Genomic DNA, 24,185 nt, shown 5'->3' on the forward strand with positions numbered 1-24,185 from the left:
TCGAGAATGTACCACTCCGTAAATACAAACTACAGAAACGGACAGGGGGGGTTTTCGCATACGTGATCGTCACGTCCATGGTGCCCCAATTGGCATGGAGTCCATCAAGCACGAAATTTTTTCACCGCTACGGATACGGATACCAACTATCCGTACTCTGATCAACTCTGCATCATCATTCCTTCGACTCACAGGCTCCAGCTAGCCCCCTCCGCCCCCTCCCCCCTCTCACTGCCAGGTGTCCGCCCTCGACGCCGTCGTCGCGCACGTCTTGGGCACCGTGTAGCTGTGGTTCGGATCCGCCTCCCACACAACCGTCCCGTCCGCCTGCACATTTACAAACTTGTACTCGATCGCCTTGCCAGCCGGCAGCGTCACCGTCCCCTTCCACACGTTGTTGTCCGCCGTGTACTCGCTCGCCTCGAGCGCCACCGCCCGGCTAGTGTCCCAGTTGCCGAGCTCTGCCGTGTTGCCCACAATCTTGATGGTCTGCCCAAGCTGCGTCGTCACCGTCTCGCGGAATGTGACGGCCACTGACATCGCGGGGGTGCACGTCGGCTGCGCGGGCGCCGTCGACGTTGGTGGAACACCCGTCTTCGGCGTTTGGTTCGCGGGGAACGACGTTGCTGTCGCCGACGTGTAACTGCCTGCAACCGTCTTGCCAGCGCAGGATCCAGGTATCTGGTTGGCGCCGTCGCTGGCCCAGGGCGGCGGGATGATGCCGGCGCGGCGGTCAATGGCTGTGAGAAGCGATGCGTAGGACCAGGTCAGGTCGCGGGCCGACAGCGGAGAGCCATTGTTCTTGTCAAACTGCTCAGCCAATGCACCGCTCGACGGCGTGTACTTGGCAACAATGGCCACAAACTCATCTGCATACGACATGACGGCCTGCACAACGGTAGCAAATGTGCTCGAGTCGCTAGAGTATGTGCCTGGGGCAATGTTGGGCACAAAATCACCAAAGAAGGCCTGCGACGTTCTCGTCACAGTAATGGACCCCTGCTGCTTCCAAATGTGCAGCGCATCGTAAAGCTGCTCAGCTGCAGCCATGGTCGCCAGATACCAAGGGTTACCATTGTAGTACACATCTTCTGAGTACCTACCAATAGCCACACCCTTGCCCTCCGAGATGCCCTTGTTAATGCTGTAGAATCGGAACGAGTCCACAACAACCTTGTGGTTCGAGAGCGCCTTGTCGCTGCACGGCTGAAACGTGCTGGTGTCGCATCCGAGCGCGGCATCAAAGTTATGAATCGATGTCAGAATCGAGTTGACGTCTTTGCCCGTGCGGCCATTGTTTTGGTTGACTGTGTATGTTAGTCACTGCTCTCTCTTTATGGTGTATTTTTTGGACTTACTGTTCGAATTGATGTATCCGCTAGAGGACACCCAGAACGTCTGCAAGAAGCAAAGAATTTGAGGTGCCACTTGACTGTACACCGAGCCGTCCTTGCTCAGCTTGGCGGCCAGACTGCCGCCCTCGACCAGAGATCGGTGCTGGCTTGCGACGGTGAAAAAGGAGCTGCCGTTAACTTCCTCCCACAGGTCAAAGCCAGTCTGGTTCCAGTACTGCGCGACGTAGTTGAGGTCGTTTTGCACGACGGGCCAGACAATGTCGCTAGCCGTGTCTATATATCCATTGTCAATGAGCCAGTGCGCATACGAAATCATGGCAATCGCCCGCAGCGCCGGACCGTCCCGCTGCGGTCGTCCCCACGGGCCGGTAAAGGCAGAAAGGTCAACGTTGAACTTGGGCTCGGCCAGGCCGGCGCCGTCGGACAGGGAGCCTGACGGGTTGGAAACGCCCTGCAGCTTGGCTTGGGCTGCAATGTAGTCTTGGATGAGCGTTTGCAGGTTGCTATCATATGAATGGGTGAATCGGTCCACGAGGCACTTGAACACCAAGGCGCTGTCTCGTGTCCATGTGTACCAGTCTGACCATGTTAGCAACTGCCGATGGAATATGCGCAGGGCTTCATACAATTGGGGTTGCTCGTGCTGGGTGACGCCGCCACGGCGCCCGGGGCCGCCGACTGCGCTTCGCAGCCGTCCGAGCCAATGTTGCAGAGCAGCTTCTGGAGCGCAATGGGTCCTTCGGAAGAAACGAAGCTGTCGATGTTGCGCCTCTGAATACATTGGGTGCTGGTGCCAGGCAGGCCTAGCACTTTTTGGGCCGCAAGGGTGCCGAGCAACAGAACACTACCGAGACCATGCATGATGGGCTGTGCAAAGGAGACGGAAGAAGTATTCCAGAATGATGATAATGCACGGCCATCCATTATGATGAGGGCCAGGCAGGGCGATTATATATACAGCAAATCCGAACCAAGCGTGTAGTTGGAGATGGAGGTGGGTACGGCTCGATTCCGCAAACCAAGGTTTATTAGTGGCGGAGGGCGAACGGCCCGACTTGGGGAAGCCAGCCTGCGTAGTGGCGGAGGCGCGAATAGCGGCATGGAAGTCATCCGTGGATGGCGGGAACCGGCAAACCGGGGTAGTTACAGTCCCATCAAGGAAGGTCGAAAAGCAGTAGCTGGTTCTACGGGGAGTACGGAGTACAGTATGGGGGGCACTATTACTCTCTGTGATATAGCTCAGTCGGGCTTGCAGGCGAACACAACCACCAATGGACGGCGCAAGCTCGGCCTAACTTGTCAAGCGTTCCTTTTGTCTGGGGAAATGGACCTCTTGCAGGGCGGAGATGCGGCGGCGATGTACGGAGGCAGATCACTGCACAGCTTCAGCTAATTATTGCGAGGGGCTATACCTAGTTGATACCTTACTACCTTGTTAGGTACTTACAGGTATGCCGGGCCGACACGTGTGGGTGGTTGCAGCGTAAGTGGCCCGCCAACGACACTAATCCGGTCCACTGGTCTAGGTAATTCGGCGTCGGACGGCAGGGTCTAGTTACTTCCACCGTATGTAGATGGCATCAAACGAACCTGTAAATGCCGGCAGTGGCCGTGAATCGGTCCGTCTGCCCAAGCAAGCCGAGTTTTGGGTCAGAGTGACCACGACAGGCGCATTATTTGCTAGGACGATACAGTGACACGCGTTTGCTAGGCAAACAGAACCGCAAGACAGTTTCCTATGTAGTCGAACAACAGTCCATGACTACCCCCTAGGTACCTACTAGGTACCAAGTCACTGTAGACAGAAGTCATAGCGAGACTATAATATCGGGTGTTTGAGCAGGGCTACTCAGGAAGCCAGGCAGGTTGCGTGTTGGCATACGCGAGGCCGTAAAGTCAGGTCTACCTAGTAGTTATCAAGACGAAGCGGCACTTTCATTGTCTAAGATCTGCACATTGCATCGTCACCTTCACCTGCGTTGAATCGCCTGAACGACACATTCAGTGCAGATGCCTGCGGGCAACAACCTTGATCATCCGCTCCGTCCAGAATCGCCCGTCGCTGTCGCAAAGTGCTCGTTTAAAAGAGCAACAAAGATTCAAAAGGGAAAAATGTAAACGCATGGTTTTCCTCAACCGCATAGGCCAACGACCTAGGAGAAAGGTTTGGAGTATAACGCTTTGGAAGCATGGCCGGAATCACCACTCTGCCGCCACAAGGACGGCGAGCAGTGCAACCACACCCCCGATCATTCTGGGACCTGTCGATAGGAAGATTGACATCATAACAAGTGGATGGCTCCATGAGTTATCGAGTTGCACAGACATCAACTCTGCACCGCCTAGGGGCAGAGGACGACTGGCACAGATCCTGTGAAGTAGAAAGAAAAAAGGGAAGAAGCAGAAATTTTAGCGTTGACTTTATGGGCACAAGGCTCGTCACGTGCAACCACGGAAGAGGCGCGGCTAAACCTTTTTGGGCTGGTCCACTAACAAATTGCAGGCCGCGACTTACAGGCAGCAGTGGCCAACATTCCCTCCTCCAAACTTTGAAGGTGCGCATCATCAGACACCGCCAACATGGACGCCGCGACGATAGAAGAGATGAACCGCATACGAGTGTCGCTGGGAATGAAGCCTCTGCCCGTTCCCGGTGCCGACGCGCCCAGCGACTCGGATTCCGAACCAGAGGAGGACCGCGGCAGCACGCTCGAAACGCGCGAGGCCGAGGGCGGCGACAATTACCAAAAATATCTCGACGGCGAGGCCAACAAGCGCCGGCGCGAGCAAAAGGCCGCTGCCGTCCGGAGGGCGCGCGAGATGGCCCAGCGCAACCTGGTCCTGGACGGCAAGGGCCTGGGCGAGGCCGACGCCGAGGACCCTGCCGACGCGCGCGCCTGGTTGACGGGTCAGAAGAAGCGCCAAAGGAAGATCGACAAGGCGCGCAAGCTTGAGGCGGAGCTGGCGGCGGCTGAGGCAGAGGCCGCCGCCGCCGTTCAGTACACCGCCAAGGATCTGGCGGGCATCAGGGTTGGTCACGACATGTCCACGTTCCTCGACGGTGATGAGCAGATTCTCACGCTGAAGGACTCTGCCATTGATGCCAACGACGAGGACGACGAACTGGAAAATGTGACCCTCCGTGAACAAGAAGCTCTTCATGACAGGTTGGATGTGCTGAAAAAGCGTCCTGGCTATAACCCCGTGGATGGTGAAGAGGCCAGTGGTATACTTGCGCAATACGACGAAGAAATTTCCGGCAAGAAGAGAAAACGATTCACGCTCGATGAAACGGGGATCAATGCCGAGCTGGCGGATATTCTCAGTGCGCCCGCCGCAAAGAAGCAGCACAATATCTCCCTAGATGATGTTGTTGGTACGTGTAGCGAATCTCATAGTCCGAAGAAAAAACAGTCGTTACTAACTCGTTTCATAGGCGACGGCGTACAAGGATCCTCCGACTACTTAGATGCCTCGGAAATAAAGATAAAAAAGCCCAAGAAGAAGAAATCCAAACAAACAAGACAAAAACAACAGGATGAAGACGACATCTTTCCACTAGAAGTCGTACCCGAAGCGAATGACGAAATGGATGTGGATAGCAAAGACGGCATCCGCAAGAAACCAAAGACAGTATCCGACACGTTTGTCGACGATGATGACCTGCAAGCGTCATTAGCAGCGCAAAGAAGAAACGCGCTCAAGAAGCGCAAGAAGAGCCGCCCAGAGGACTTAGCAAAGATGCTCAAGGAACAAGGGAACGAAGAAGATTCGCTCGAAATTCAGCCAGACGGCGGTCTTGTCATCGGTGCCGTGTCTGAGTTTGTCTCTGGCCTCAGTGTGCCGGAAGTTGAAGTTCGCAAGCCGAAGCGAAGCCCCTCACCGACGCAAGAACGCAGGCCAGAAGAAAATGGCGAGGATCATATCATGGAGGATTTGGAAGATGCACATATTCAACATGTGCAAGATTCGGAGCCCCAGCCGCAAGATCAAGCCGAGGACGAGGAAAAGATGGTTGGCAGCGGCATGGGCGCAGCCCTGTCGCTGCTGCGCGAGCGCGGCCTCGTCGAAGAGTCCAAGGGCGACGAAGAGTACGCCGCTTTTAAGCACCGCCAGGATTTCCTCGCCAAGAAGAAGCAGCTCGAAGACGAGCTCGACGAAGAGACGCGGCGGCAACGCGAGCGGGACCGCGCCAATGGCAAGCTGGACCGCATGTCAGTGCGCGAGCGCGAGGACTATGCGCGGCAGCAGAACCAGTGGCGCGACCAGCAGCAGTCGCGGCGCGTGGCGAAGCTCTTTGAAGCCAACTACAAGCCAACGGTGGCGCTGAAATACCGCGACGACCTCGGCCGCGACCTCGGCACCAAGGACGCCTTCAAGCATCTCAGCCACCACTTTCACGGCAAGGACAGCGGCAACATGAAGAAGCAGAAGTTGCTCAAGAAGATGGAGGAGGACCGCCGGCGCGAGGCCCAGAGCATGTTTGACGCCAGCCAGAGCGCAGGTATGAGCCGCGCGACGGCACAGCAGCTCAAGAAGCGCAAGGAGGCGGGTGTTCGTCTAGGATGAGCGGTTACGGCAATGGCGGACAAGGGAAGAAACGGCACGCTAGTGGAAGAGCCCATGTGGAAAGAAGAAAGGCCTGGTTGTACTTTTAACAGATCTTTTTATTACTTTTACTAACGCTATTCCTCGAGCTTCAGATACCCCCAAAATACATAGGTGCCGGTGTCGCGACTCTTCACCGCGCCTCCTTTTCCATATATACAACAATGGCCTCTCCGTTAATGTGTTTGTTTCGAGCTTACATGCTTGCAGCTAGATCGTATTACCAGGAGCCCGTCGTCAGACTTTAGATCCAGTACCTGCGCTGCTGCTGCTCCATCTCTGTTCTGGCATGCCGGAAGAACAGCTTCCAGGCCGGCGGCCGCTTGGAGGGCATTGGCTGGACGTGCTGTTGGTGCGGGTCGAGGCGAGGACGGTGTCGGGCGAGCGCCGCGGTCGCCGTGTCGAGAAGCGTGTACTTGCGCGGCGGGACGGGAAATGGGGGCTCGTTGGATACATGGTCGCGGCCACCGCGCCGCAGCCGCCTAGGCGGCGTTGTCTCTACCCTGCGAGGCGCTGGGCGCTCGACCCTGACGTCGCCTAGACACGCCTTGGGCGCCGCCGCATGCGGCTGCTTATAGAAACCGGACGTCGAGCTCCCTCCCGTGCAAGCACGCAGCAGCGCGCCTCCCCAGCAACTCGATGTCGCGCGCATACGCTCACGACGGCGCCGCTCCCGCGCGGGCCCGGTGCTGGCGGCACAGACGCTCTCAGTGCTGCTGCTGCTCTCCGGCTCGCTGCAAAAGGACACTTTCTTCGGCGCCCGGCGGGTGGTGGTGGTGTCGACTGATGATGGCGTGGCGGGGGGGCGCGCGGAGCGTCTTGGGCGACGCTGCTTTTGCTGGCCGGGTGGACGCCAGTTGCGCGTCTCGGCGGTGCGCGGGGGATACCGTGATGAGTTCCGGGAAGGAGCCTTGCGTGGCCGTGGTGGGCGCGGGGGGGTAGCCTTGCGTGGGTATGGTCGGGGGCTGTCTGGTCGGCTGGCTTCGGTGATGTCGACAAATTGTCCGTAAACGCATTGTTGTATAGTGTATGCCATGTTTGCCAGAAAAAATAGGAGAGAAAGACAAAAAAAACAGGTGCTGCCCACCTACGACTGAGATGGTGAGGATGCTGTTGGTATTTGTTTCCCCGCGAATGAATCCAGGTCGAATTCGCTGTTTCTTCAATACGTGTACTTGTAGGGGTGTTCTTACGAGTGCCCCTTTGAGTGAATAGATGTGGCTTTTTTAAGAAAAGAAAGAAAAGTCCTGCAGTGTTTATTTGCCAAAGAATTAAAAAGATTCTCGAATAATTTATAGGCAAATGTCTTGTATTAAACGGTGAATGCGCGCGCTTCAAGAGCGGCAACGTATCTACTGGCAAAACTTTCGGTCTACGGCGTGCTGCCTCTTTGTAAAGGGACTTCTTTGTCGCACGGCGAAGTAGCGGTGGTGGTGGTACAAGGCGGCTTGCTGCGTGAGGCGCCCTCGCAGAGTTGTAGTCACAACCAACGGGGTCGGTGACGCAGGACGCCTTTCTCTCGTATTCTAAGTGTCAAGTCAAAACAAACACGGGTTGCATCCTGCCCATCTTCGCTCAACACGGCGCTTCCTTGTCGCCGGTTGCCTTGACATCCTCGACGGGGTGCTTGTTTAGGCTCTCGTAGAGCTGCAGGTAGCTGCCTATCAGAAACGCCCAAGAGCCCCTAACTCAAGGCAAATAGTCAAGAATTAGTTCCCAAACGTACATTTTGCAAAAGAGAAAGAGGGGTGGGTGGTAGCACGAAAAAAAAAATTACACACGACGCAGCAAAGACTTACCAGAATGTCGCCAGCGCCGCCTGGTACTGCGCGCCGGTGCTGCCGTACGCCATGCCGAGCGCGCCGCACAGCGTGAAGCCCACGGCTCCAATCAGGTTCCAAAACGCAATGTGCCAGCCGAGCAACCGCGGCGCGGGCCGCCACCAGCGGTCCTGCGTCTCGAGCATGTACAGCAGCCCGCTGACGACGAAGCCGCACCCGCCGACGACCTGCGGGATCCAGTAGGCGGCGTTGAGCCGCCACTGCGGCGTGAGGTGCTCCGCGATGCCCGGCAGGGCGGTGAAGCCGGCGACGCCAAAGATGGTGGCGCCGATGAGCTGCGCCGCACCCGCGAGGAAGCCGAGCTCGTACATGTAGCGGTGGCGGAGGTCGTGCCAGGAGACGCGCCACTTCCAGCGCCGGGGCGGGCTGCCCGCGGGGGCGGGGACGCGGGACTGCGGCGCGCCGACGAGGTTGTGCTTGTTTTGGTGGTGGTGCTGGCAGAGGCCCGGGCTGGCGACGTAGGTTGCGGCGGCGCCGCCGCCGCCGGCGGGGGAGTCGTGGTCGTCGGGGGCCAGCAGCTCCTCGACGGCCCAGCCGAAACAGGCGGCGTCGTTGGTATTGATGGCTTCGAGGATGAGGAGCACGGAGCCGAGCTCAAAGAAGAGAATGGCGCCGATAAAGGCCGTGATGCCGCCGCCGTAGTCGGCCTCGCCTGGGAACCTTGTCGAGGGCCGCACCAACGGCAGCCAAGCAAAGAATCCCTATTCATACGTTTTCAGCAATCCCCCGTCATGCAATTCTAATTTCCCGCCGCAAAGAGACTTACATTGATGACCCAGACTACGCTGCCCCAGGTAAAGATACAGGCCACCAGCCAGGAAATGTCCCACACGGGAAACTCGGTCAACGTGCGGACCACGCCCCTCAGCACCTCTCTGGGATGCGACGACCGGCGCGGCGCGCGGGCGCCGCTGGGGGACCGCCTGTGCACCTGGATCGGGTGTCGGCCTTTGCGGTTATCCCGCGACCGCCAGAGAAAGTGCACCCCGTCAAGGCCGGGTGGCTGCTTGCCGGCGGCGTCGGCGGTGGGCGGCCGGGCGGGCGAGGCCGCGGCAGCGTCGGTCTCCTCGCCCTGGGGGGTTGGCGTGTCCGCCGTTGGCTGAAGCACTCCGCGCGTCGGATTGAGGAAGGAGACGGGCCCGTGGGCGTGGTGCAGCAAACGGCTGTGGTGGCCAGGGCGGGAAGCCGCGCAGGAGGCGCGGCCGGGAGCACTCATCGGAAGAGGGAGGCGAGGAAGGGTCGCGGAGCGATTGGCAGCGGCGCCGGGCGCAAGAGCAGTTCTGAGTAGCTGCTTGGGGGCGGGCACTCTTGGGCGAAGCTATCTTTGGCACGACTTTGATTGTTTTTCTGGTACGCGGCCATGCTTTGTCGGAGACAGCGGCGGGCAGGAAATCAAAGTTTGGCTGTGGCGGCAGTGGGCGGCTGAACTGCCGCTCACTCAGGCGGGGACTCCAGAATGTGCTTTAGACTGGTCATGGAGCAATCATCCGACGCAGTATTTTATACAGATGCTGAGAATTTGAAGTAGAACCCTCCTGTAGGAGGTGTTCAGAAATTTACCAAAGATTCCAGGGCTGCATTTATTTTGAGTGGTTCCGACGGTTCCGTCGTCCAATCTAGGCTCTGATACGTCATTTTGAACAGTATGGAAAGTAGAATTGGATTATATCTCCCAATAATACAATGTAGCAAGAGGAAGACATTTATTTTTTAAAGAAGTAGCATATACAATCTGAAAAAAATTAAAACCATCTGGTCCCTCCCCTAGCACCCAAGGTACAAACAGGCGGGTATGCTGGACAGTAGGTAGTGTTAGGAAGACCACTTGGTTGCCGCTTCAACGTTTAATTTGTTGTCATCATCTCTCTGAAGACATATATTACATACCACTAAGGTCATTTACATGAATTCTTCACATAGCTGCAGCTCCTCACCTCTGCAAAGAGCCTACCAGATGCATTGGGGTTGGCGGCGGCAAGGTGGTAGCACACCACGTCCGAGTACGGGTGGAAGAGCATGGCACTACACGATCGCGTGATGCCATATTGTGTTACAGTGCTACAAAATGTGAGGATTGGGCGTGAGAGTGCGCTGGGAGGTAGTGTGATGAGGTGACAACAATAAGTGGCTTGTCGCAAGCTCATAGCCCTGAATTTTCTCCATCCCCTTGCCCTTGTGCGGAATGGCCTTCTAGAGACGCATCTCAGGTAGACAGCATGCTTTCATTGTGTCAATACACGGGAACATGGGTTAGTAAAGGCGTCGATGTAGGACTGCCATACCCTACAGCACGGCAAGATTTCAACGTTGCACGACTGCGCTGTGTGTATTGGGAGCTGATTGACGGTGTGTTTCAGTTGGTCAAGGCTTGGACGGCGTACGTGCTTATAGCAAATGAATAGCTAGCCTCTTCGTGCTACGGTCGAATCCTCATGACGTAGGCGGGAAGTGGGTGGTGGTTGGAGCTCTCTGTGAACAGTCCGGCGCACTGCTGTGTAGGTACGGCGAAGAAGTGAATGGCGCCCAGCTGGGATGTCTCAGATGGTCGTCATAGTTGGCCAATAAATGAGATGGTAGTGTTGTACAACAGACGGAGAAGACGCAGCGTGACGAGAGCTGAGCCGGCAGGGTACGAGCTCGTCTATTCGTCGAGGCGAAGGGCGGCGTACATACGAGATCACGGGGGAAGCCATGCGGGCAACAATACTGGTTGGTGTTTCTGCTGGGCGCAGCCAATCTCGATGGCATCGACCTTTGTTTAGTGATGAAGATGATGAAGATGGTTAAGATGAGATGAATGAATGTCAAGGAGTTGGCTTGCCCGAAAGCGGCGAAGACCCTGGTTGCCTGGCCTGGCTGGCAGCGGATGGTGGTTCCCTGGATGCCCACTGAAATGCTGGCTTACAGGGGTGGAGGTAATAATAACGTTGGGGCCGTTTGCGCCCTGCATGACGAGTTCTAGAAACGGGTTGGTGGGAAAAGGAAAAAGAAAAAGAAAAAGAAAAAGAAAGTAAAGAAAAATCTGGGAATAAAGTGAGGCGCAGAGAGAATCCCGAGTGCTTTTTACGAATGACCACTAATTATGAATGAGTCCACGCGTCCAGTTACCAGCAATTGGCCACCTCCATCTTCAGCAGCGGGCTGTCTGTAGGCAAAAGTTAAATGTGAGCCCCGCAGGCACTAAAAGTCGAGCCACTTGCCAAGACCATGGCGGGCTGTGGCCTGTAACTATTACTCCGTACCTTTTTTAGGTAGCCTTGGCTTACAATTGGGCTGGCTGACCTACCTGTAACTCCTACTACCTACAGACTCCCCAAACTGGTCAACCCACATTCCCACTTTGCCGGCCTGGCTCAACGACGACTTTCGGTCGTCCCGTCTCTCGCCCTGACCAAGCAACCATCTTGCGCTGCGCAACATCACGCGCTGTCCTGTGTGCGACGTCTCGTCGTGAAACGTCTTATTTCTGCATTTCTACTCCAACACCTGCTCTTTCCCTCTCTTTTCGCCCCTCTCCATTTACCATACGAGCTTGGTTGTGCTCTGCTGGGATCATCCACCCCATTGCGCTCTCTGATCGACGACCCTCCCGACACTACCGACGTTAATCTCTGCAGATTGGCATACGACTCTTCTTTATTCACCCGTTCTTCGGTGTATTATAGTGCGAGATTGCTACCGACAATACTACGCCGATAGAGGCCCCAAGGGGCGCCCGACGCCGCCGATCCCCGTCGCCTGCAAATTCCGGCCATCACAAGATCAACGCAACAACCAGGCTGTTGAATTCCCGCCCGCCGCCAGAAGCAAGGCACGCCCGGCCGCCCGAGAGGACGGTCATTGACGTTGCTCCCCGCCCAAGAATGATTGACGCGACCCTCAACCCATAGGCCTCGACACTCAAGCTGGCCGCTCACACTCTGCTGCCGTTTGCCCGCCATGAGGGTCGCGATCCGAGAGCAGCTGGCTGCCCTCGTCATCTTCGCCGTCCTTACATGTCTGGTTGTCGTCTCTGTTCCCACCTGGAACTTTGTATACAACTTCGTCGTCGGCGTTGAGACGTCGAGCCTCGCCCTCACGGCCTCGCTCAAGGCCACCCGCATCAGCTCCGAGATCAACCTTCTCCTCATCATCTGCCAGTCCGTCGCCAGCCGCATCCTCCTCCAAGACGCCTTTGGCGACTTTTACAATGGCAACGCCACCTCCAACCCCTTTGACTCGGCCCGCAGAGACATTACCAGTGCCATGACTAATAGCCAAGTCTCTGGTCTGCTCCAAGCTCGCCTCTACTCTCGAAATATTACCGGCGCCGCCGATAAAGGCCTCCTCAACGTCACTGCCGCAGGCATAGGCAATCAACGGAACAACATTGCGCTGCCCTACCTCACGCCTGACGGCCGCCGCGCAAACCTCAGCGACACCCAGTGGGGGTATCCCCCTTCCTTATACCCCAACATCACCTACCAAGCCACTGGCAGCCCCGTTCCCGGCCTCCCAGACACCCAGGCTTGGGCAGCAGATGCTTTCCCCAACGTGAGAATCAGCGACAAGGGCGGATTGGTTCTCGGCCCCCTCATCGTCAACGAGACGTATGCCCTCATATCTCTGACAATTCCTGTTCGAGCCAACTACAATTCCAGATACTTCCTTGGCTATATGACACTGGTTGTCTCGGCAACATCTCTCCTCGAGGTCCAGACTTCTCGAGAGGGGTTAGATAAGTCGGGTATGGTTTTGATAGTTGGTCCTGCCCATCCATCCAACAAATTTGCCGGTAGCACGACGCCTAACAACGGCACCCGCGCTCCTGAAAGAAATGCACTTGGCAACGTCAACGCCCACTTTGTGCTTCCACCCATCACACCGCGGGGACAAGCTGACAGACATGGCAATCGAGACTACCACAGTGGCAACTCCAACTCCGACTTTGAGCTTGAACAGTACCAGTCCGTTCTCAACGTATACTACAACAACGGCACACAGCTCAACAATGCAACCGCCGACTTGTCAACCACGAATGAGCAGGGTGTCTCTGTCGCTGTTGGTATTGCTCGCCCGCAATCCGATCTTGTAAACTGGGCTGTGGTGGTGGAAAAGGCGAGATCAGAAGCTTACCAGCCAATCTCCAAACTCCGCACAATTCTTCTCGCCTGCGCCTTTGGCACTGCAGCTCTTATCCTCCTTCTTGTGATTCCCTGCGCTCACTTCGGCGTCAGACCCATTCGACGCCTAAAAGAGGCCACGGAAAAATCTATCCGGCCTCCAGGATATGAGGACGAGCTCGAGGATCTCAGCGATGGCGACGGGCCAAGCTCCGGTGCAACTCGCACCACTTCGTCTAGCAAAAGTCGCTTCTTTGCCCCACTACGGCGCAGATTTAGGAAGAATAGGAAGCCATTGACGGCGGCCGAGATTGATGCCCATCGACGAGTTTTCAGGATCCCTGGACGTGTTGTTCAAGGAAGGCACTTAATAACCGACGAGCTCACAGAGCTCACGAAAACATACAACAGTATGTCGGACGAGCTGCTGAAGCAGTACACATTGCTCGACGAGAAGGTGGCTGAGCGCACACGGCAGCTGGAAATCAGTAAGAAAGCTGCCGAGGCTGCCAACGAAAGTAAGACGCTCTTCATCGCCAATATCTCTCATGAGCTCAAAACACCACTAAACGGTATCATGGGTATATGTGCCGTCTGCATGGAAGACGACGATCTCAACAGAATAAGGTCGTCTCTAAGAACCGTGTACAAGTCGGGTATGTGTTGCCTTGTTCCTAATCAACTGCTCTCTGACTAATACATGACAGGTGACCTGTTACTACATCTTCTCGAAGATTTGCTGAGCTTCTCCAAGAATCAAATCAGCCACCAAGTTAGCCTGGAGCGACGAGAATTTCGCCTCGGAGATATAAAGGCGCAGATTGAGTCCATCTTTGACAAGCAAGTGAGAGAAAACAATATCCGGCTCTCCGTTGAATACTTGTCATTTGATAGTCTGCATGGGACACCAGAAGCGCAGCAGCCCCGCCTAGATGAGCGGTTACCAGCGTTGGGGCCACCTGGCATGGGACGGCTTAAGGATGCCTACCTCATGGGTGACCACCATCGCATACTGCAAGTCATCATCAACTTGGTGGGCAACAGTGTCAAGTTTACTCCTGTGGGTGGCAAAGTGACATTGCGGATACGCTGCTTGGGTGAGGTCGAGCAGACGAGCGGTGACGAATTGAGCAGGAACTCATCCCTGTCCCGGCCTCCGTCTGTCGCGCAGGGCTGGCGCACTCGCACGCGTGGTAACTCGAGCTCAATTCACTCGAGCCACTCGGTGGCAGCGACGGCCGTCAAAGACGGCACTGCTCTTGAGATCAACCCGATGGATCCCAAGTTGACGCCCCGTGTTTCTTTGCGTGAGCGGTCTGCGTCTCCACCGCCCATCAAGTACAAGTCATTTGTGTTTGAATTCGAGGTGGAGGACTCTGGGCACGGCGTTCCCGAGCACATGCAGACCAAGATCTTTGAGCCGTTTGTACAAGGTGATTCCGGCCTGAACAAGAAATTCGGCGGTACAGGCTTGGGTCTCAGCATCTGCGCGCAGCTCGTGAAGCTCATGGGCGGTTCCATTGGTGTCAAGAGCGCACCCAAGCAAGGATCCGTCTTCACGATGCGGATCCCGCTCGAGTACGTCAAGGACCGCACGCCGAGCACGGCTTCTTCCAGTATTCGATCGCGCGCCAACAGCGTGGGCTCCGCCATGGACGAGACGCAGTGCACATCCCTCACGAGCACGGCGGTCAGTAACGGAACCGCGGGCATTGCGGGCGTCCATGACCAGAAGCACAGCAACAGCAGCGGCGGCAGCAACACCGCCGGTACCAATGCCAACCACCGCCTCCTCGAGAACAAGCCGCGCCTCGTCGGCCTCAGTCTCCCATTTTTCACCACCAACGAGTCGCCGCATGCCGCCGACGTGGAAAAGGGCTATAATGGGCGCCGCGCGCCGCTCGGTACCAGCGGCAGCAGGCTCAAGGTGCTGGTCGCCGACGACAATGCCACCAATATCGAGGTCGTCAGCCGTATGCTCAAGCTCGAGGACGTGTACGACGTGACGGTGGCCAAGGACGGACAGGAGGCGTACGAGCTGGTCAAGGAGAGCATGATGGCGGCGGCAGCGGGGTCGGGATCGTCGCCCACGCCGCCCCAGCGTCAGTTTGACGTCATCTTTATGGACGTCCAGATGCCCAACGTTAACGGCCTAGAGTCGACGCGACTGATTCGGAAAATGGGCTACGTCGCCCCCATTGTCGCCCTCACGGCCTTTTCCGAGGAGAGCAACGTCCAAGAGTGCATGGCCTCGGGCATGAATGAGTTTCTCAGCAAGCCCATCCGCCGACCCGCCCTCAAAAAGGTGCTCACCAAGATTTCGACGATTGAAGAGGAGGACATCACCCCGCCGCCGTCGCAGACACTGCAGGTCTCGCCGCCCCCAACACCCCCGACCACGGGCGGCGACGAGCTCGAAGCCCCGCGAGAGGAGAAGACGACGACGAATGGCGCGGTGTAAGCAGCGTCTGCACCCAAGTCTGCAGGAAGACTGGCCTTAACTTGTCACAGCCTTGGAAATGCACGACGGGAGAGAGGAAGAAAGTCTGTGGAATTGTATAATGTGGACAGCGCAGCTCTGCTGTTTTCTTGGTTTAGACGAAAAAAAACAAGGAGTTTTTTTTCTAGGTGCATGGTAAACAAAAGGATGTATATTGCTTTTTTGGATTCAGCACAAAGCGAAGGCGTTTGATTCTCTTCTTTTTTTTTTACTACTTCTTTTTATTAGCTCTCTCAGAAGCTCCGTTTATACTCGGACAGCGGATTATTCTTGGATTTCTTTCTTGCCTTTTCCATCCTTGGACACTCACTTTTCTTCTTTTTATCCTTGCACATGTTACCATCCATGTATACATACATCTATTCTTTACCGTCAACACGCTTTTTTGCTTGATTCCATTACAAGACACCAAGCTTTCTTGGCTACATCTCTGATGGGACATGTATAGTGATGTCGTAGACGAGGTGCATGTCAGGGTATCAATCATCGTATATTGTAGATATATACCACTAGTCTAAAAACGGGTATGAAAAAGTCTCGGTGAAAAAGGAAAAGTCGTCTAAGTGTTCTGTTCTTGACCAAAAAGTCTAATGAAACGCCATTCCCAACCATGTAAAACTCGCTAGCACAAGGTAAAGAAGGGGAAATGGAAAAGAGGAAATGGTGTGATGGTGTAAAACAAATCAAAGGCGCACCTTGGCACCGATGCCACGTCCTTCATACTGCAACGTCTCGATCCACCTCCCTAGCCGAACCGTCACCTGTGCGTGCGCATCCAGGCGCATCTCGCCGCCGAGGGCCTCGCGCAGCCGGTCGTAGCCCACGCTGTCGCTTGACCACTGCACGGCGAGCCGGGGCGTCTCGGACAGACCCGGCGGCACGTCAAACGGCTGGGTGTGCTCGATGTGCGCGACAGGTTCCGTGTGGTTGTAAAAGGCCGTGGCACGGATGGACTCGATGTGGACCGTGTTGTGGCGCAGTGGCGAGACCAGCACAAAGGTCGCCGACGACGTCAGCAGATGGAAGAAGGCCTCACGGAGAAAGCCAGGCATGGAAGTGTTGGTAGGTGCGTGGCCGTCGCCGGGGAGCTCGAGACGGGGAGTGGGAATCGACACGTGGATTCTGGACAGAGCTTCGCCAAGCTCTGGCAGGCTGGGCACGCTGCCGCGATGAGACCGTATCGTGATGGTGGTATTCTTCCCAGAAAGGTAGTCTGAGATAAGCTTGCGCCCAGCCAAGCGGCTCCTTTCCCCGCCAAGGCCTGCCGGGTCCCACGAAGCGCTGACAGTGACATTGGTGACGTTTCCTTGGCCCACCAGTAGATCTTGCACCGTGACGTCCCCCAAGATGTCATCACCAGAGAAGAAATGTAGATTGATAAAAGGAACCGATGCTTTGTAGGGCGTCGGGTTCGTAAAGTTTACAGCGCATTCCAGTCTAACCGCAGTCGACGTCGTGTTGCGGACCCAAATGTTCCCGACTTGTGGCTTGACATTGCTGATGAAGTCCCCCGGCAGCCCTGCTTTGTCGTCAGTGTCCGTTCCGCAGCCGGGGAAGCGTCACGACCCGACTCTCACGACGCGCACAGGGATAAATGGACAAAGGAGTGCGGCGCGACGGGTTACCATTTAGAGGACGGACCATTGACGGGAATTCGGCCCTCCGCAGGGACTTCTTTGATGACGAGGGGGCCGAGAACGGTGTCGACCTTGACATCCAGTTTGGCACGGGCGTGGACAATGACGCCTTTGGAGCCAAAGAGGTAATCACTAGCGAGTGAGGAAAATACATCGTTGTCGGTAATATCGATCGGCGCGTTGTCGACGCGAGATGTTATCTCGACGAGTATCTCCTTGGCATCGGAATCGAGCTTGCGAGAGGATGCCTTTTGCCACTCTCGCAGGTTGAGTTCGCCAAATTTCTTATCCTTGTAAAAGAGGTTGCCTTGTGTTTTGAGGCCTTCTACCTTCAAATCCACGTCGACGCCCTCTGGCAAAGCTGCAATGGCGACAACTGTGCCGGTTACGCGAGGCTTGCCCTCTGGCTCGAACGGGCTCGGAAGCGAAAAGTCGACGTCAGTTAAAGAAAAGTTGCGGAGCAAGTCGTCAAATGAACCTCCTGGAAAGTCGATGGGGACCGTGACGCTGGCCAGTAAATCGCCTAGCCACTCAGGAAGCTCGGAATCGCTGGGCTGCTTGCCGCGCACAAAGATCTGGGCCTCTTCGCCGCCGAGGTAGTGCTTGAGGAATTCATCGAGTGGAGACAGTTCAGAAACGGGACATGCCTGCGTCAGTTTCTGCGGCAACTTGCGGATCAAACCAGAAGCCTCGGCAATGATATCAGTTTTTGGCTTCACGTCGATGACGCTAGACCTGCCAGTGCCGACCGCGATTTTAGCATCGTCGGGTGTACATCCCGAGATGAGAACCTCGAAGCCGACGCGGGGTACAGTCAACGAGATGGGGTACTCGTTTTGCACTGAGACTGAGACATTCGCGCCAATGCCTTGACTATCCCCATGGCCTAGAGGGACTTGGTGAAAGTTGAGGTGCTGAATGCTGTATTTGGGGATCGAAGGAGCATCTTTGGCTGTAAAAACAGTCAGCAAACTGAGCAAAAAAAGCGTGGCATGAGATAAGTAGCATAATTAGAAAAGACTGGGATACAGGTAAATAAAGCAGCAGCGGGTAGGTATCTAGCTAATGGACTTTTCGCCAAAGTACAGGGAGGAAAATGTGCTGTAGAGAGATTGACCTTCTAAAACCATGGACTCGATGACATCATGAGTCCCAAGAGGGATAAATCCCGACTTGAGCTGCAAGGCGGTTGCGGTCTTGACCTCTAGCTCGCTAATCTTGCCAGTGAGCCAGTCGTTGACAATCTTCTTGATGCTGCCGTTATCTCCAAGCTTCATATCGGTGACGATGTCGATGAACGTATTTTTGCCGTCGACGAGGTTGAGGCTCAGGGACGGGACCACAGCGGAGCCGACCATGGCATCGCCATAGCCGGGTACGTAGAGCTTGATGTGCGTCTGCTCGGCGTCCACGGTTCTCATAATACTCATGGCAATGCGACCGATTCTGCGGGCCATAGGATCCTCGACACGGGCGGCATCCATGCGGAAGTTGCCTTGCACACGGGCACGGATGCCGGTAAAACTAATGGAGTCGAGGGAGAGCCCAGTGGGTTCAAGAACGACGGCCTTTTCAATGTATGTCTGTACGGCCGGCGGAACGAGGAATCCAAGGACGATGACGGCGATGACGACGGTTCCAAGGAGCATCATCGCAACGAGGGATGGCCATCGTCGTTTGCTCTTCTGTGGCTTGAGAGGCGCTTGCGACGAGGGAGCATCACTGGCGGCATCGTTTGTCACCGGTTGCGAGCCGTATGAAGCGTCGACGGCATTGGAATCACCGGAAAGAAGGGGTTCTGTCTCGGCAGCCCGCTCCTCTTGATGTTTTTTGGATGCGTTCTTGGGAGCCATGATGGCAATGGTGACGTGCGTAAGCGGCGAAAGCGATGACGCCAGGATAGGTGGGGTTTCGATGCGGGTGTGTCAAGAGCTGCCGAGAAGCTCGGGCATCTATCTTCTATCGGGTGAAGGGAAGCAGGCGGCTTGGCCAGAGTCTGGATATGATGCGCGCCAACTATGTGAGCAGGAGATGATGATGCCGGAGAGAAGCCTGATCCGAAATCGCGACCGATGAAACTGGCACATGCGACGATCAAGAGGGAGTGGGGCGTCCTTCTGATAGCAGCGGTACGTACCTTTCAGCTTGGTACCCTTGGTACCCAACTAAGAAGCGAATACAGAAAATTGATTCTACCTATATTAATTCGGAGTTGCTCTACTTATGTTTTCCCTTTTCAAGGGCTTATCCTCCGATATCTGGGAATGAAGCCGACAATTCAGATGACACTCTATGACGCTCAGTTTCGGCTAGCTGTCACCTAGGCAGCAGGTAGTGGTACATACAACCTTCAGCCATTGCCAGGGCACTCAAGTGCCGAGTGACACATCCGTGTCACAAGAAGTCTGGGGGATTGACCAGAAAAAACCAAGGTACATTTTGAATGGAGTTGGGTTTTATGTCTCTTGGAAAATGCTTGTGATAGTCACGACACGCCGCTTCGAAAGCCCTGAAATCCCCATAAAGTCAACTACATTCTTTACTCCAGGGTAGGGTAGTAATGTTGGTGATACTTGGGCGGGCAATTTCGTCAATTTGATCTATTTCATTTATTGACTTTAATGTATTCGGGTTACTCCCGCCAGCACCAACAAAGGCCTTTTGATTGACTTGGAAGGAGTTTATGTATCATCGTAGTTTTTGAGGTGGCCATATGCTGATATTCGAACAGTCTTGTCGGAATTGCGCTCACCCTGGCGCATTCCGGCCGCATATTTGAGCCGGCGCCTGGACCGGAACCTAAACGGCGGAAAAGGCGGTTTGATATACGGGCTGTAAAGCAGGGCCATGACGGACTAAATTCCGTCTCTTTTTTTGTTCCTGATTAGAATCAGAGCTTCGTCCGTCAAACACGTCGTCAAGGCGTTGGCAGACAAAAATGAAGACGCCAAAAGGTACCTCGATACCATTTGACTTGAGCAATATGATGGGTCGCCTGGGCGAAGTCACCCTATGTGTTTGAACCGGTCTGCAGAAGCGGAGAGCGAGGTCTTTCGCGCTGCCTATGGGTATCGTGTGCTGGAAGTCGGCGATGAAGTGCCCTTTGCTGGCATCTTCGCCTCTGTGGTCAAGGCGGAACAGCTACGGTGTGGAGGGTACATTGCGGCAACAATGGTACATGGAGAGTAGTTGAAGCTCTCTAGAAACCTTGGCAACCACGCGGGCAAAGTGTACTCGATACCGATCCAACGGAATGGCAGCTAATTTTGGTATGTTTTCGCACAAATGCAGTCTAAAAAAAACATGATGAGACGCCCAGGTCCGTTCTTGGCGATTGGGGGGCGGTGAAGCAGCAAACAAACCGAGCGCTAGTTATTGGTGAAAGTCGTTGGAGAGAGTTGCTTGATGATGTGGTCGATGGGGCGTCGATGAGGTTGTAAACGAAATGGGCCACGGCTGGGACTCGAGGCCCTTCGCTTGGGAAGTCGGCCATTTGTAGCCATTCGTGCATGTTCCGTCAGTTGCTCGCTTTCGTCGGTCAACTTGGCTAGAAAAGGCGGGGCGACTTGGGGATGGCGCGTTCAGATGACAGATGATTTGACTTAATCAACAGCCTTGGGCCTTGATTGTGGGCGATGCGCAGAAGACTGGCTGTGGCGCAGTGGAGTAACGTTGGCTAGCACGAAATGAGCACTACCGTTTTTTTTGTTTCGGCAATGCGGCTCGTCTGAGTCATTTTACCCATACGAAAGTACTTTTGTCTACGAATTACAGAGTGAATCCATAGTTATTGTGGTGATCTAATTTGTACCGAGTACTCAGCCCTCTTCCGGTGCGTGCTCCTCCACGTCGCGTCCTGTGCTGTCTGGTGTCAGGTTGAACTTCACCCAGCTGCCGGCGAAAAAGAAGTCGTCGTCGGAGAAGCCGTACAATTTAATGACGCAGCAGTGACAATGCGGCAATGCTCCCAGGCGCATTGTCACTGACTGCCTCTCTTGAAGAGTCGTCTCCCGTGCCATGTTTCAGAGTCTATCCGGCCTAGCGCTTCTTTTTGCGCAGGTACGTACTCGGCGCCACGAACTTACGAGAGAACATGTTCAATAATATATCGAGAACAAGACTATTCAAGTATTAGTACTCCGTAGTTGTATGTACTATGTACACCAACGCCCGGCTAGTTCCGACTAGGCAAGTCCTTGATTGCTCCAGGCGCATCAGTGCCTCACACGACATCGTCTCTAGTGTGCCTGATGATAGGGCTAATAGGGCTAACGCCAGGTCCGGTCCCCTCCCCTCCCTCCCCCTCCTGGTCCCCTATTTTTATGTATTTTTTTGCAAGGATCATCCGTCGAATGGCATCTTTTACCCGCTCGTCCACTGCAACACAACGTCTCTCAACTGGGTGACCGGATGGACCAGCAGAACGTCCAGCGAACCAGATGTCGTCGGCTTTTGCCCGCCCTGGCACACAAAGACAGGTGCCGCCTAATTCTAGTTCTTCGTTGGTAGCATGTAGGTACTCCGTAGTCGGGATATCTGAATACGTTCATTAGCGCGCCCGTACTCCATCTCTTGGGCTGCCCTTTTCTTTCTTCCTCGAACGATCCACCACTCATCATGGTGGAGGTATCTATTGCGTGCGTGGCCTCGCTCCCATTTCGGGTCAAGAGCGCCCACCCGACTCGTGCAAAGCTCTGCCCTCTGCCCTGCCAGGATGAGACGCCGCGATGAGGCTGAGATCAAACCAATTGAACCGTGTGCCCCGATGGATGTCGTACGAAAATGAACCTTGTCGTGGCCCCTGCCTTTTTCATGTCATGGTTCGCTGCCCCCATCCCATGCATGTCGGGGAAACTTTTTACGCCCTCTCTGTCTGCAATCTGCTGCATCATCATCATTCTGTCCTTTCCATTCTTGCTCCAACAAACACGCCCGCCTCGAAACAGCGTGTTCCGTCTTCATTCTTTACCGTCCTTCCATTCGATAAGCCTGCAGCGACGACATAGGTCGCCTCGACGACATCCAACGACAAACACCACCACCCAACAATGAACCGCCGCCGACGATTTCTCTGCATTATAATTCTCCTGACCATTGCCATCGTCACCGTATACAACTCGTACGAAACCATTGGTCGCTTCCTGCGCCTATTCGTGCCCCATGCCGGCTACCCCCTCAGTCAGGACCAAGCGCTGGCCCGGTTCAGGGTCCAGAGGCAGCAACCGAAAAACGTGCCGCGCCTCATCCACCAGGTTCTGCACAACTGGCGGCACGCGGGCAACGAATCGGCCTTGCTGCTGCCAGAATGGGAAACGCAGCGCCAGTCATGCAGGGACAAGAATCCCGAGTGGGAATACAAGGTGCGCAGCTGCGGAAATCGTGCTGACCAGCTCTCGCTAATGCTGTGACGTTGGTAGTTGTGGACGGAAGACATGTCGCGCGACCTGATCCGGGATGAATATCCCTGGTTTTTAAAAACATATGATAATTTCAGATATCCTGTTCAAAGGGAACAAACTGTTCGCTATTTTATCTTGCGACAATATGGCGGTATTTATATTGACCTCGACTTTGTACGTCTACCAACCTGCTGCATATCATATGCTATTACCTACCACCCCGTCTAACATATCTTCCCGCAGGGCTGTGTCGACAGTCTCGAAAGCCTACGACCCTACTCCGTCTTCATAGCCGACCACCGCCGCGGCACCCTCAGCGACAAGGTCCTCGGCGGTAGCCCCCAGCACCCCTTTTGGATCCGCATCACCGAGACCATCCCGCGCCACTCGCACTGGTACCTTGTGCCGTCCCTCACCATCCTCTACGGCACCGGCCGCTGGTTCCTCACCGCCGCCTGGGACCGCTGGCACTGGGACAACTGCCAGCAGACGCTGTTCCGCCACGGGCCCCGCACCGCCGACTGGCTCACGCGCCTGTCGATGCCGCGGTGGCGCGGCGCCCCCGAGTGGTCAATCTTCAGCAGCCACCGCGGGGGACGCGCCGACACCTGGCCCGTGGACCTTTTCGTGCTCGGCCGCCAGCACTGGGTCGTGTCCATTGTGAGCGGCGTTGTGGGCGCCGCGATTGGGGTCTACTTGGGCGTCAAGCTGTTCCGGAAGAGATGCGCGAGGAGACGGAGAGGAGGGTACAGGCCCATCACGGACGCGGAGAGGAGCTTGTAACTGTGTACATCATTTTGCATATTAGCCATCTTGAGCATTTAAGCGATTGAGCGATTGAATTACAGACTCACATTTCTGCCCTCGTTGTATTGTCTCTGAGAAATCTGCCAATCGTCGGGAGAAGAGTGATCTAATGGACTTTTTGACGATAAATATTACGAGCCTATCCAAGTTGAGAGAGATTTGAATGGAATGAAGTGGCCAAGAGGCGGAATAAGCCGAAAACGTCAAAGCTACTAATGCTTGATCCAGAGCTTGGTGAGCAGACCTCACGCCAGACTCTTCTCCCAGTTACCACAGAAAGACAACATGCAACAATACAAGGCTAGACTGACCACAATGTTCACTGAGGCTCATCTAGTTCAGCCAAGCCCACGTCTTCACCGTGGCCTTTGCGTCAGCCCTACCAAGTGCCAAGAGTTTGGTTCCCTTCGTTAGCGCCCGCATCTCCGCACGCCTTCCCGATCGTTCCGGTCTCGGTAGTGGCGAACCTAAAAGCCAGATATGCCCGCCCTCGGAATGGAAAGGACCGAGCATGTGCCCCAGACATGCATTTCCTACCCATATCAAGTGGAATGTCTGATTGCGTGGGGTTGCACTGTCGGAAGAAAAAGGTCGGCACGGGCCACGGCCGCATGGGAAAATCGGAAAGTGTAGCCCCGGCTTTCTCCCCGGCCTCTCATTTTGTCGCAATATTGACAATGCGCAGAGCCGTTTAGTCGCGGAAACCTTCTAGACTGTATTGAATCTATAGCTGCTACTAAACGAAAAGTTGCGTCCCTTACACATCCCGAGGCGGCCGGATCGAAAGCCCTGCTTTAGCGACAAATTCCCGTTTCATGCCTCGCCTGTGAATGCAGCGTGAAAGAGGAGCGACACAGAAGTTTTGATCATAAACGTTGTCAGTCGTATGGTTAGTATTTCATCCTGGGGTGCGTCTTTTCGTGGGATTATAACCCC

The 24,185-nt window shown here is 55.3% G+C and overlaps 8 protein-coding genes across 8 annotated transcripts; 3 read left to right on the forward strand and 5 right to left on the reverse strand.

The window, feature by feature from the left end:
• Nucleotides 1-228: 228 nt before the first annotated feature.
• Nucleotides 229-2,279, reverse strand: CCM_08811 (glucoamylase I precursor; the record flags this gene model as incomplete). The annotated part of the gene is made up of 3 exons (XM_006673947.1): nt 229-1,307; nt 1,359-1,934; nt 1,982-2,279. 3 exons carry the CDS (start codon nt 2,277-2,279, stop codon nt 229-231), a joined length of 1,953 nt encoding a protein of 650 aa, XP_006674010.1.
• A 24-nt stretch (nt 2,280-2,303) lies between these two features.
• Nucleotides 2,304-3,167, reverse strand: CCM_08812 (uncharacterized protein; the record flags this gene model as incomplete). Its single annotated transcript, XM_006673948.1, has 3 exons — nt 2,304-2,359; nt 2,403-2,646; nt 3,144-3,167. The coding sequence occupies 3 exons, from the start codon at nt 3,165-3,167 to the stop codon at nt 2,304-2,306; spliced, it is 324 nt and encodes a 107-aa protein (XP_006674011.1).
• Nucleotides 3,168-3,935: 768 nt separating this feature from the next.
• Nucleotides 3,936-5,924, forward strand: CCM_08813 (DNA binding protein SART-1; the record flags this gene model as incomplete). Its single annotated transcript, XM_006673949.1, has 2 exons — nt 3,936-4,731; nt 4,792-5,924. The coding sequence occupies 2 exons, from the start codon at nt 3,936-3,938 to the stop codon at nt 5,922-5,924; spliced, it is 1,929 nt and encodes a 642-aa protein (XP_006674012.1).
• Nucleotides 5,925-6,207: 283 nt separating this feature from the next.
• Nucleotides 6,208-6,999, reverse strand: CCM_08814 (uncharacterized protein; the record flags this gene model as incomplete). The annotated part of the gene is made up of 1 exon (XM_006673950.1): nt 6,208-6,999. One exon carries the CDS (start codon nt 6,997-6,999, stop codon nt 6,208-6,210), a length of 792 nt encoding a protein of 263 aa, XP_006674013.1.
• A 539-nt stretch (nt 7,000-7,538) lies between these two features.
• On the reverse strand, nt 7,539-10,754 carry CCM_08815 (uncharacterized protein; the record flags this gene model as incomplete). The annotated part of the gene is made up of 8 exons (XM_006673951.1): nt 7,539-7,647; nt 7,763-8,505; nt 8,571-9,122; nt 9,589-9,599; nt 9,708-9,826; nt 9,867-9,994; nt 10,478-10,660; nt 10,710-10,754. The coding sequence occupies 8 exons, from the start codon at nt 10,752-10,754 to the stop codon at nt 7,539-7,541; spliced, it is 1,890 nt and encodes a 629-aa protein (XP_006674014.1).
• A 989-nt stretch (nt 10,755-11,743) lies between these two features.
• Nucleotides 11,744-15,367, forward strand: CCM_08816 (sensor histidine kinase/response regulator TcsB/Sln1, putative; the record flags this gene model as incomplete). Its single annotated transcript, XM_006673952.1, has 2 exons — nt 11,744-13,562; nt 13,614-15,367. 2 exons carry the CDS (start codon nt 11,744-11,746, stop codon nt 15,365-15,367), a joined length of 3,573 nt encoding a protein of 1,190 aa, XP_006674015.1.
• A 722-nt stretch (nt 15,368-16,089) lies between these two features.
• On the reverse strand, nt 16,090-18,896 carry CCM_08817 (uncharacterized protein; the record flags this gene model as incomplete). The annotated part of the gene is made up of 3 exons (XM_006673953.1): nt 16,090-16,925; nt 17,048-17,995; nt 18,107-18,896. 3 exons carry the CDS (start codon nt 18,894-18,896, stop codon nt 16,090-16,092), a joined length of 2,574 nt encoding a protein of 857 aa, XP_006674016.1.
• A 3,195-nt stretch (nt 18,897-22,091) lies between these two features.
• CCM_08818 (mannosyl phosphorylinositol ceramide synthase CSH1, putative) lies at nt 22,092-23,225 on the forward strand (the record flags this gene model as incomplete). Its single annotated transcript, XM_006673954.1, has 3 exons — nt 22,092-22,403; nt 22,461-22,616; nt 22,686-23,225. The coding sequence occupies 3 exons, from the start codon at nt 22,092-22,094 to the stop codon at nt 23,223-23,225; spliced, it is 1,008 nt and encodes a 335-aa protein (XP_006674017.1).
• Between the last annotated feature and the right edge of the window lie 960 nt (nt 23,226-24,185).

The sequence above is a fragment of the Cordyceps militaris genome, assembly GCF_000225605.1.
Source record: "Cordyceps militaris CM01 unplaced genomic scaffold CCM_S00007, whole genome shotgun sequence".
Lineage (NCBI taxonomy): Eukaryota > Fungi > Ascomycota > Sordariomycetes > Hypocreales > Cordycipitaceae > Cordyceps > Cordyceps militaris.